The following is a 12,531-nucleotide window of genomic DNA, read 5'->3' on the forward strand; positions in this document are numbered from 1 at the left end:
TTTACTGTTTATACCACTCCTGAGAAGAGATTCTTTTTGGTGCTACATGAGAAGTTGTCATAAATTTTACCCATCCAGTCCAGATCCTTTATCTCATGCTGGGCTTTTCTGTCTAAAACCATTTTACCACCTGTGTCCCTTTAAGCCACCGTACTTCTGATTGGCTGCTCCTTGCAAACAGACGATTTGAACAGCAGGTGTTGGGGCTCCTGTGCTCTCACTGTTTCATACATGACCATACTACATTAATCTATTCTAAACAACAACACAGAGAGCCAAGATCAGAAAACCCTTCTAACTGGAGCTCCAGGCTCACAGTGATTACTTGTACACAAGTTGACTTGATTATATGAAACTTTGGCCAAGTATAACATAAGCATCCGCTACTAAACTAGTATATACATGCAAAAACAAAACAAAAGACGAAGAGCATGGCAGGTTCCCTTTGATACATTAAACTTTTCTGCTTTTTGTCAATCTTTATATTACTTTCCAGGAAGGCCTAGATCACACTGCCAGGGATAATATTCTAGTGGTAAATATTTGTGCTCTTGGTTTAAATGTTGGAGCCAAGAAGCAATCATGTAAATACCACCGAGTGGCTAAAACATGGGAGTTCCCAGCACAAACAAAGAAGATACGAACACACTGTCCATTTTTTAGTACACACTGTTGAAGAATGAGTCCCTCTTGCATCCTCTGAAACACGCTGATACAAACAAGATTCTCAATATGCATCTATCAGATGGCGAACGTCCTGCAGGTCTGTGGCTGCAACATGTGGCTACTTTATAAATTTTACTTCTGAGTCTATCCACTTTCTTAGCTGCATATCCAAGTCAGGATTGCAGGGGCGCTGAAGCCTGGACAGGTCCTCAGTCCAGAGAGCCAGACAGTTATTCACACCTAACCTAAACCTAACAAACATGCCTTTGGACAGTGGGAGAAACCCGGGGGCTGCTTTCTTAGATACCATATATCTGTATTCAGCAAATATCTGATTGTGAAACAGTCACCTCCAAATATGCAGCTATAAAAGCCCTCGCGTTTCGTGGGCCCTGGAACCCTGCTCATGGGAATTTCCTGGCTTTCATCAAGAACATTTATGAGGTCAGGCGTGGATACCAGGTTAAAAAGGTCTGAAAACGCTTGGCTCGCAGTCAGAGTTAGATGATATTAGTGTCTACACTCTGGCCAGACTTCTACACCAAAACTGGAAAAAGGATTTAGCTTCATTGACCTCGCTTTGTGCTTGAGGGCTGTGTCATTTCCAACAGGAAACAGGGCTTTCTCTTGACTTCTTAAAAATAAGCAAACACACACTTTCTAATTTCCTGTATATCACAGTAAAGTAAATGCTTGTACTTTACTCGAGAGGCCAACACTCACATTTCTAAAAATTGCTGTGTTCTTTTCAAGGACTACGAATGTCAAGGGCCAAAGTGGAACTCAATGTTATTTTTTAGCCTTAGGCTTTTCCTTCTGTGACATGTCGGCATGTCTGTAACGAAGAAAAGGCTTACCAGAACAAACCATGCCACGAAAAACAGCCTCGGAGTGAAAACACGGGGGCAGAAGCGAGGATTTACAGAACTTCGTTTTTTTACTCTGGGTGCTGCATTCAAAGTACTTCTTGAGTAAAGTGCAGATAAATGATCTGCAATGTGACAGAATATCATAACTAAAAGCACAAACTGCACAGTGGCCCTTCTCATTGCTGGGATTTTAGGAGTTTGACAGTGTAGGACTATGGTGCAGATTCTTATTTAATTAAGTTTTATTCTAACTGTTGCATATTTATACCATGTCTCACAGTATTGCATTTCCCATTCTTAGGATTTTATCGCTGGCTGTCATAGTAAAAGACCGAAGTAAAAAAAGTATTAACAGGAAACCTACCAAATGTGCCAAATGTAGCAAATGTAGCACACTTTTCAAGTGTGGGGAAGAAGAACTGCATTTCAGCAGGAAGAGGTGTCCAGCAGAACCTCATCGAGGATTGGATAATGCAAACTACAGGAGAAAGCATACAGAAAGCAACGATGTGCAGATTTGGCACAAACGTATCACAGGTGAAAAGAGTTGAGAGGAGAAGAAATGCTCAGTGCATCATGGGAATTCCCTCCAGCAGCCCGAACCTAAAGCAGCATAACTAAGCTAAGCTTTTAGAACAACCTGATAATCGATGACAAGAGTCTGGACTAGATGGAACAAATGCATGGACGTTATTCAGCAGCGAATAAAGTGGAGCTAATTTGTTTTTACATTTTGTTTATACGGTTTCTAACTTAAATCTTAACACGCAAAGCAAAAGCAGTTCAGACTCATATAGTGCCAATCTTCATGTATGATAAAGACAGGACAACCTTCTTGTGTAATAATGCTCTCCCGTGCCAAGAAGTACAAGAAATGATACAGCCAATTGGGAACAATGTTATTATAGTTGTTACTTTCGTTAACTGGGGGAAAAAAGACTTGTGAAAAAAAATAACTGAAGAGATAAAGTGTACTTTCAAAGCTACCAAAATGAAAACAGTCTTTGGCAGTTCGGTTAAAAGTGACAGCACAAACTGCTTGTTGAGGCAAATGTTTACTGAGGCTTGAACTGTCTACATGACAGTAAGTTGACTGTTTTCACAAAGTGTTGTGTAACACCTATTTCTGCACTCTTGAGAACTCTTCCCTGACAAAAACCCTTTATATTAAAACATGCTAAACAGACTGACAGTTAAGCTAAAGAAAAATAAACACAAAATGAGAAAACTGCTAGCTGGAAACAAAGCCTGGGTGATTTAATATTTGCTTCAAATGCTGACAAAACCGAGCCGCTGAACTGTTCGTGCATCACTATAGTTGATGCACGAACAGTCTTTTGAGGCAAGAACCAGACCGTTGCTTCCACCGTTGTGTCAGTCCTGGATTATGGTCATGTTATTTACATGTATTTGCATGCATCTTCAGAATGTTTACATTCTGTCTATCATGGAGCACGGAGATTTATTACAAACCTTAAAACTCTGACGCACCACTGTATGTTGTATGCTTAGGTCGATGGTTTGCTTTGTCATTTCATAGACTCTCTCAACCACTGCTGTGTTCTTATTTATAAAGCTATTCTTGCTAGATCGCATCCTAATTACAGAAAAATGTGGGAAGTTATTGTCTTAGGTCCCCAGACCTATACCTTCTGTCTGTTCCAAAGATTCACAATGAATTTAGAAAAAGCATTAGGAGAATTCGAATGCAATTGCAACTGTTTCCCTCTGGAAACAGCTCCAAAGTTAACAAAACACTTAAGGAACTGATCTCACTAAATGAATTCAAGGTGATTGTGAATGATTTGACTGTAGAGGTTTTGTCTGAACGTGATTCACTTATTTCTTTGGCCCAATGCGATGATGTTTATTGATGTTTCAGAGTTCATAGCCACTGAGGTTCACAAACTTTGGTTGTTTTTGTGTTGTATTTGCTTATCGGCTGTATTTTAGTGTTGTTACTTTGCATATTTTTTTGTTGCCTGTGTGTGTGTGGGTCTGTATGTTCTAGGTTGTGCAACTCTGTTGGCTGTACTTCTGTCTTTCTTGGTCAGGGCGTTCTTGAGAAAGAGACTTTTAAATCTTTAAAGAATCATAGTTTCCTGGTTAAATAAAGGATAAATAAAACAAAAAACAAGTGAAAACAACAAATCTAAACTAAACTTAATTAAAAACTAATTAGAAAATACAAAATCATAGAAACTATTAACTAAAGCTGTTACCTATAAAAAGTCAAAAGTATTAGAAAATAAATTGGAATTAAATTTGAATTTGAAAATTTGAAAATGCATGCAAGTTTAAATAAAGCATTAGCGACATTATACACAGTAGTGTCAGTTAATTAGGTACATCTCTTTAATGCACATATATAATCAGTCAATCAGATGACAGCAAACCAGTACATTTAAGAATGTTGATGAGATGACCTGCTAAACTGAGCATGAGAATTGGGAACCAAGATGATTTAAGTGACTTTGGCATCGTTGTTTTATGAGTATTTATTAAACTAATGGGATTTTTCCACACAACCATCTCTAGGGTTTTACAGAGAATGATCCCCAAAATAGAAAATATCAAGTAAAGTTCTCTGGGGGAAGATGCTTTCTTGATGCAAGAGGTCAAAGGAGAATGACTAGACCGCTTTGGGCTGATGGGAAAGCAACTCAGATAACCACTCATTAAAACGAAGGTATGCAGAAGAGCATCTCTGAATGCACGGCATGTCAAACCTGGAAGCAGATAGGCAACATGAGCAGAAGATCACAACAGGTTCCACCACTGTCACCTAAGAACAAGAAACTGAGGCTACAGTTTGCACAGGCTCACCTCTGCATATTGGCACTCTTTTGTTGGTGCATTGTTTATACACCACAGCCTACCTGAGTGTTGTTGCTGAGAATGTCCATCCCTTCATGACTGCAGTGAACCCATCATCTGATGGCTGCCTCCAGAATGATAACAGTCCATGTTACAAAGTTTAGGTCACCTCAAACTGGTTTCTTTAACATGGCAATGACTCACATGAACTCCACAGTCATTACATCTCAATCCAATAGAGCACGTTTGGGATTTGGTGGAACAGGAGATTTTCACTGTGGATGTTCAGCCAACAAATCTGCAGCAACTGTGTGATGTTATCATGTGAATATGCACCAGAATGTCTTAGAACTATTTTCAGGACCTTGCTGAATTCACGCCACAAAGAATTAAGCCGGGCACTGAAGGCAAATGAGTAAATGCCTTGTTAGTAATGTTTAGACACCGCCATCCAGTGGTGGGACTTGTTCGGTGCAAGAATCCGCTCCATGAATCCAGTGCGGTGCGCTGGATGTCATTCCATGTTGTTATCCGGACCAGCTCTCTCATTCCACCGCCGCCGCTATGTGGGCGTGACACACCGGCTTACGAGTAACAACCAAACCAGCTAGTCAGCGCGGAGTGCAAGTCATCCTGACTACATCATTTTGACAGTGCCGGTGGGGGTCTGTGTTGCAAGTGTGCTTGTCCAGCAGTCAGTGACGGAGTGACAACACTACTGATGTCACATTTCACCGCAGCCAACTAAACAGTTTAGCAGCTTGTTAGCCTAGCGTCCGAGAGCACATGGATTCTCAAAACACTACCAACACCAACACTGAGGCGAAGATGCTGCTGAGTCACGCGAAGACCTTCAGGCTCCACACCGGGAATCTGGTCAACCGAAGTCGCCTGAAAAAGAAGTGTCCGGGCTCTCCCAGCGAGGAGGTAAAACATAACAAGACGGTTGGAAACGGCAGTGGCATGTAGCCCGTTAGCTTAGCGCCTAGCTAATTATTCAACCTGACATTGATACCGACGAGTGGTAACTGATAGGCCTGGGTAAGGTTACACATAGAGCTTATATGAAGAGAAATATGACTGAAATACATTCGAAAATATGCATTTCATATCCCATCCGTCCATATTTAGACGCATATGTGGGCTAAAGTGGTGTAGCTCATCAGTTTCACTTTAATTTTACTAGTGTGTTAAAGGTTCGTAGTGTAACCAACTTTACGATCCGGCCTAAGGTAAAAGTTTACAGACACGAGGCTGTGAAAACCACTGTAAATACAGACCCGAGAGCTTCAAACAGGTGTATTACCCGCAGGTGATATGATTAACTGACAGCCTGAAATGTGACAACAAAACCAGCACTTACAGTGTGCTCTACTCTCATAAAATGCTCATGTGTCAGTAATAAACATATTGATACAGCGGTTGATTGGTTTATGAGTCATTCACGGCTAAACAATGAACAGAACATGTCAGAGCTCCAGAGCCTAATAGTTACATAACTGTCTAAACATAAACTACTAATCTTCACTTTTGTTGAAGCTGTAACTGTTTAAACATTTCGTTTAATAAAATCCTTTGTCAGCATTTTGATTTAGTAGTTGAAAGTTGAATAGTTGGTGAACTGAATTGTTTACAGTGTTATATAAAGGCAGGACTGCTGGGAGGGTTTGGTTTCGACTTGTTCCTGATTCAGCACAGCATTCATTCATTAAATCCTCAAAAATAAAGACATGGCTTGCAGTTTTCTTGGCTACATTTTGGGTGTAACTTACCCTAAAGTGGCACTTGTAGTCTTTTTTTTATCAGCCATAGCATAGTGGACAGGTTGTTGTTGTTTTTTTGCAAATGGTGTGCAGAGCAGTGCATGTTGAATAGTGTAATAAGACTTTCTCCGTCCTGTATGTGTGTTTCTTCATGAAGTGTGATCCTGCGTTTGTCTTCTGTAGTCAGAATTGTGTTTAAGGTGGTTTGGTGGCTCTCTCTACATAAGATCTGCAATCAAAGACAACTTTTACTGCCACAACAGGGGAAAAAATGAGTTATCACAGGGTAGGCTTTTAAGGTCATTACTGAAAATCTGTTTTGGAACACGACACATGTGGCTAACTTCTCACAAAATGCTATAGGGAGCAAAATCGAGCTTTAGGAAGTAATTTTTTCGACACAGTCTTTTGCAGCCCTTGCCTTGCACAAACTATGGGCAGTGTTCAGTTATGTAATTTACTTCTGTAGGACAAATTACTACATGTGTGTTCATGTGTGGCCAACTTTGCAATCATGTGACCACCTTAAATAAGTTGTGAGCCTTTTGCCATTTGTGATATCTGACTGATATGAGCGAGGTGTCAAAGCTAAGGTTATTAAAGACATTTTTCAGCAGCTACAAATCCTGTTAAACCAGTCACAGTTTGTCTTTCAAAGTCTCACAACACTAATGAACCTGTCTCACTCGTTCAATTCAAAACAACTGATGCAGCAAATGTCACAAATATCTTTGTGTTCATAGGTTAATAGGTTGACTTTTCTTTATATAAACAAAGCATTCAGTTCACCTTAAACTGGACCGATATTGGATACCTTTAAAGTCGGTCCAGCTGATGTCATTACTTGTCATGTTTTCGGAGCAGCATATTCCAGCTGTTTGGGAGTCTGCTGATGAGCTCCAGCTGTCTGCATGTCTCATGGTCGTTGGCCTAACCGTAAGTCCGTTTTGATGTTTCAGCTTCGAGACTGCATTCAAGCCTCGCTGAGCGAATGGATTTCCACAACAAAGCTGTCATCCAAGGTGGGAAAACTATTTCAGCTTTCTAATGTTTCAGCCGTAGTAATTAACTCCAATATATAAACCAGTTTGTCAGAGAGTTTGTGCCTTTGGGTAATACACAGCTGCGATAGTCAGACCTGCAGTAGGTGAATGTCTCACTGTCAGTCAGATGGAGTCCAGTGCTTGGGAAAGTAAAATAACGCAATAGATGTAGATGGACATCAAAGAAATTCTCTAGGCTCTAGGCTGTCATGGTGAATGTTCATGCAGTGCTGCCTGCCAAAGGCGCCATACCAAATGTGCATCTGTCTGTTAGCTTAAGGGACTGGGGGGGGTGGGACGTAACCTTTTATGGAGGAGTTTTTTCCCCATTAACTTTAAAATAAATTGGAGGGCATTGGATGCAGTGTTTTTACCCTTTTATCATGGTCTCAAAATACTGAAATGAAATAAAGGAGGCTTTAGGAACTGTTGTAGTCAACCAGCTCTCCTGCTGAACTCAATCCCACTGTGGGTATTTTTTTGCTTGGATCAGCTAATCTGCCTCGGCTTATATCACGAGGCCCACCGGACTCAGTGGGAGGTTTGAAAGAGCTGAAGTAAGAGGCCTTAAATATATCCAAATGCAAGTCTCTTCTCGCTTATGGCCACCAATAAAATCTTTCAAGTTCACGGTTCAGCACGTGAGAAAGCTCCTCACCAGTGTCACCTGTCCCTCTGTCATATTTATGGCCTGAATGGTATATTTGTACATATGTACAACATACACATATAGTAAAAACCAGGTGAGACTGGCCGTGCCACATTTCTCATGTCGGATGAGGGCGGTGATCAGACCGCTTTTCTTTACTGTCTAATGCAGGACTTGACTGACACACTGGAGTTCTCCATACCAGAGGCAACAGACGCAATCACACCTGAAGAGAGAGAGGAGTTGAAGGTTTCAGGTCAGTGTTGGTTGCTGTCCCAGCAGAGAGCTGGATCAGCCAGTTACTCGCTGACCTGTAGGTACCTCATCACCCAGCTTGGCGATTTAAGCCAAGGGTCATGGTTGACGTTTTAGTCGACATGAACTTTGATGTCACCACACCTTTTTTTTTTTTTTTTTTTTTTTTTTTTTTTTTAATCAACACGTCCTCCTGTCGATCAGATAATATCCAAATTAAATTGCTGATTCAGATAACTAATGGATTAATTCAGAGCATCTCCACCTAATATCTGGCTGACTGCAGAATAGAGTTGGTAGTGATAGAAGTGGCAGTCACCAGAGGAACCAGCTATTCATGCTTTGTTGTTTTCACAGTCAAGCTGTTCCTGCATGAGTCTGGTCAGTCTTCCATCAAAGACGCAGTGGAGATGGGTGAGCTTTAAATTTCTTCAACAAAAGTAAAAAACAAAAAGCTTCTTAAAACCTACAGCCTTATTTGTCTGTTATCCGTAGCCTGCCAGACGCTGGCAGTGTCCCAGCTTGACTCTGTTATCATTGCTCCACCCGGGCCCTCAGACGGCGACAGCCAAAGTTTGGCCCACCTTCAGCCAGCCTGGGAGGAGCTGGAGGCTCTGGTTAGAAGCAAGCAGATCGCCGCTATTGGCACCTCTGACCTGGACAAAGATCTGCTGGAACAGCTCTATAAGTGGGCTCAGGTCAGTGGGAAGCTTTGTACATGCGAGCTTTAATCTGTCATCGCCAGTCAAAAGTGATGCTGACTTCTGATTAGGATAGCACATGAGAACAACGATCTGTTATCTGCTACGATTCCCTCATCACCTTCCTTTTCTCGGAGCAGATAAAGCCCAGCAGTAACCAGGTCAACCTGGCCTCCTGCTGCGTGATGCCTCCAGACCTGACAGCGTTTGCTAAGGAGTTTGATATCCAGCTGCTGACGCACAATGATCCCAAAGGTAAAGAAGTTGACGGCTGGACATATAGTTGTTTTTAAATTGTTACTAAGTAAAACTGGAATGCAGCTAATGTTTCTATAAATGCAACATTTATTCCAATTCAAGTTTTGTCCTAATTCAAATATTCAAACAAAATAGAACACTGAAAATTTTCTGAGCAGCTAAATCATTCCTGTAAGATTAAAAACGCATACCAGGGATGCAGGTATACCTGCAGGGTTGATAAGGTGACCCGGTAATCAGAGGCCTGGCTGTTTAACCCAGTCTCAGGCCATTTATTGCATGTCTTCCCCCTGCTCTGTCTCCCTGCTTTGCTGTCTCCTCTCCATGTCCTTTGTCCTTGGGCTGCTCAGTGGCTTTAGTGGGATGCTTGTGACTTCCCACTTTGTGTAGTATAAGTTGCATTCTGTAGTTTACAGTAAACTGTGACTGTTATTTATTTATTGAGTTTTAAACTGCTCCTTCTTTGCACTGATTTCTTTTTTTCCAGAGCTGATATCTGCAGACACGTTTCAGGAGGCGGTGCGGGCGGGAGCGCAGGACCTGAACATCGGTGACTGGAGGCTGGAGTGGGTCCTGCGCTACAACGTTATTGTCAAGAGCAGGGGCATCATCAAGTCTAAGGGCTACCTCGTCAGTGCAAAGAAGACAAGCACCTAGCACCCAAACTAGAGAGAGCGGGATGAAGCCATTTTCCTCCGTTTTTATTCACACACATGCAAAGTTACAGCTCTGAATAATGGGTGCTGCCAATCATTATGAATCATGAAGTCATTGTTTAACTGTACGGACGGGTTGCATCTTCCTCATCTGTGATTCATTCGGTTAAAGACACGCGGGTGTTCTTTACCACTGTCTCCATGAGATTTAAAGTCGGACATGAACGTGCAAAGATCAACTCCACTGTCAGCTTTGAGAGAAAAGACTGATAAATTGAGATTAACACATGGTGACTCACCGTGACTAGTAAGGTAACAGATCTGGTGTAAATCAGCGCACCAGAGGCCGCTTTAAAGGTGCTGCTCGTTAAACCTCCATGACGAAGGTCTCTCAACCATACTCTGATATGAAGTGCCTCGCATCTGCTCCTCCTGTTATCAACCCTGCTTTGTCTTCCCCGCGTCTGTGTGAATCATGCTTTAAATACCAGTCTGAGTGAAATAAGTGCTAAAGCAAGAGAAGCGCAGAGGTGTGGACTCGAGTCACATGACTTGGACTCGAGTCAGACTCGAGTCATTAATTTTATGACTTTAGACTTGACTTGAAAAAATGTTCTAAGACTTGTGACTTGACTTGGACTTTTACACCACAATGACTTGGGACTTGAATTGGACTTGAACCGATTTACTTGAAAAGACTTGATATTTTACCCCAAATATAAAATTTAACATGCATATTATATGGAGATTGAAAATGTGACGTCATTCACGGGTAGAACCGCAAAGGATTCTGGGAACTCGTGGCAAGCGGTACTAGCGCACGCAGGCTTTCAATTAAAATCAGTTACACAGCGATAAAAAGAAACACAAAAATGTCAAGAAGCTGTTGTATTATTAACTGCAATAGCCGGTCGCATGACAGCCACGGGAAGCCGACGGGTAAAGAGATCGGTTGTTATCGGATTACGTCGTTGAAGAGAAATTGTTCAAACCATGTTTCCGAAGTAACAAAGAGGCGACTGGATTGCAGCCATTCAAAGATCAAATATAACGTCCTAGAACACTCCAGCTCACAGGTTAGTCTGCTCCAAGCATTTACACGAAGGTCAGTCTGCTGTTGTAGTTAATGCGTCATTTTTCTTAACATAATTGGTGATATAGGTTACAAGCAAGTCTGGCGCTGAACAGAAATTGTCGCGCTATGCTCCTTTGTTTATTGTGCATAAATAGTAAATTGTCCTGACACAATATTGCGTTTCGCTTCTGTTATTATGGTACATTGACAAAAACATATACTTTTATTCACAGGATAAAACAGGTTTTTTGTATCACTAATTGTCCAGTGCGATTACAGCATACAATATTATTGTCACTGCTACATTTCTGTGATGCTACCAGAAATTATTTCCACTACTAATTAATTACCGTTGAGCTCAAAGGTCCTATTAATAAACGGTTAACGAATGTGTATTTATGAAGACGATTTGTGAGACTGGTAAACTTATGATACGTACGATGGTCTTTCGTTCTACACGGTGCATTTCAAGGTCCTGCACCCATCCGTCGGTAAACTGTACCTGGGCTTGTTGCAGTGACCTGAAGTTACTAAACTTCATGAGTGTATGCACTCACTCCAAGAACCGTATAATTATAAATATGCATATAAATATGCTAAGATGAGATAGCTGACTTCATCTAACTAGCAAATGTTTTCCAGGCTACGTTGGTGATACAGTTTTTTTTTTAATATGTATGATATTTTTGTCATGCGATTTTAAAGCTGGTCCTACAACCGCATCCAAGAATAACATGCAGCTTATCTCAGAACTGTCGGTGAAAATTATTCTTGGAGCTAGGTTTAATTGAGCTGCATTTTAAAGAGGTGCAATTTCACAATTTGTGTATATTTTCTAAGTTCACTATTTTGTATGTGTTGAGAAAAACACAGATTTTAAAATTACATGGTCTAATATTTACATTTAGCATATATCTGCAACATTATTTTTTCGTTTGTTTTTTTTAAAGACTCGAAAGGACTTGAAATTCAAAGTTTCAGACTTGTGACTTGACTCGGACTTTTACACCAGTGACTTGAGACTCGACTCTGACTTGCCTGACATTACTTGAGACTTGACTTGAGACTTGAGGATAAAGACTTGAGACTTACTTGAGACTTGCAAAACAATGACTTGGTCCCACCTCTGGAGAAGCGTATGTGGAAAGAGGGAAATTATAACTTGTGGGGAGCGGGATTTTTCATGCTATATAATATTTACATTCCTTCGGTTATAAAACCGTTAACATGCGTGTGACGGTTGGGTACTCGGGTGGTGGTATGATGGGAGTCTGAATTAGACTTTAACCTGTAAAGCAGACAGACATGTGAGCTCATATAACTCTGTTCTGTTATGCTCTTTTTTTTTTTCATTTCTTTTTTTTTTAACCATGTACTTTTTTTTTAAGATGACATCAAAAATTTTACCCTCACCTCCCAATCTTGCTCATGAGATTAATCAGAGGGAGAGTATTTTAAAAGTAAATGACTTTTAAATGTGTCGTTTAAAAGCACTGGAATCTCCGTGCCGAGGAGATGTGAAAAAACTTTTGAGGAATACGTTTGTATTTGTGAATCGCAGACAGGGTCCAGGAACTCCTCGGAATTTACTCGTACTGTAAAACATGTTTAACATTAAGTGTCTCCTGTAAGTATATCATGAATTGGGTGTTGATAAAATGAAGACTGGAATCGACGGTGGGGTGAGGGGTTTAAAAAGATTGGGCTTGTGTAAATGTTAATGAAATAAAATAATTAACACTGGTGAATAATTTCCTCCTGCAGAGTATTTGGGGTCAG

The 12,531-nt window shown here is 40.9% G+C and overlaps 1 protein-coding gene across 2 annotated transcripts; it reads left to right on the plus strand.

The window, feature by feature from the left end:
- The first annotated feature begins 4,934 nt into the window (after nt 1-4,934).
- gclm (glutamate-cysteine ligase, modifier subunit) lies at nt 4,935-12,531 on the plus strand. Of its 2 annotated transcripts, none has more exons than XM_082524983.1 (7): nt 4,935-5,279; nt 7,075-7,137; nt 7,979-8,063; nt 8,420-8,476; nt 8,558-8,760; nt 8,904-9,018; nt 9,509-12,531. In XM_082524983.1, exons 1-7 carry the CDS (start codon nt 5,139-5,141, stop codon nt 9,676-9,678), a joined length of 834 nt encoding a protein of 277 aa, XP_082381109.1. In that variant the 5' UTR covers nt 4,935-5,138; the 3' UTR covers nt 9,679-12,531. The 2 variants fall into 2 exon arrangements, with proteins under 2 accessions (XP_082381109.1, XP_082381110.1); XM_082524984.1 differs by having other exon boundaries at nt 8,621-8,760.

This window comes from Aulonocara stuartgranti (assembly GCF_965226115.1).
Source record: "Aulonocara stuartgranti genome assembly, chromosome: 23".
Taxonomy (NCBI): Eukaryota; Metazoa; Chordata; class Actinopteri; order Cichliformes; family Cichlidae; genus Aulonocara; species Aulonocara stuartgranti.

Coding starts and splice junctions, on each gene's coding strand:
- gclm (XM_082524983.1), top strand. CDS start 5,139: ATGGATTCTCAAAACACTACCAACACCAACACTGAGGCGAAGATGCTG. Junction 8,477..8,557: donor CAAAGACGCAGTGGAGATGG/GTGAGCTTTAAA, acceptor TGTTATCCGTAG/CCTGCCAGACGCTGGCAGTG. Junction 9,019..9,508: donor GACGCACAATGATCCCAAAG/GTAAAGAAGTTG, acceptor CTTTTTTTCCAG/AGCTGATATCTGCAGACACG.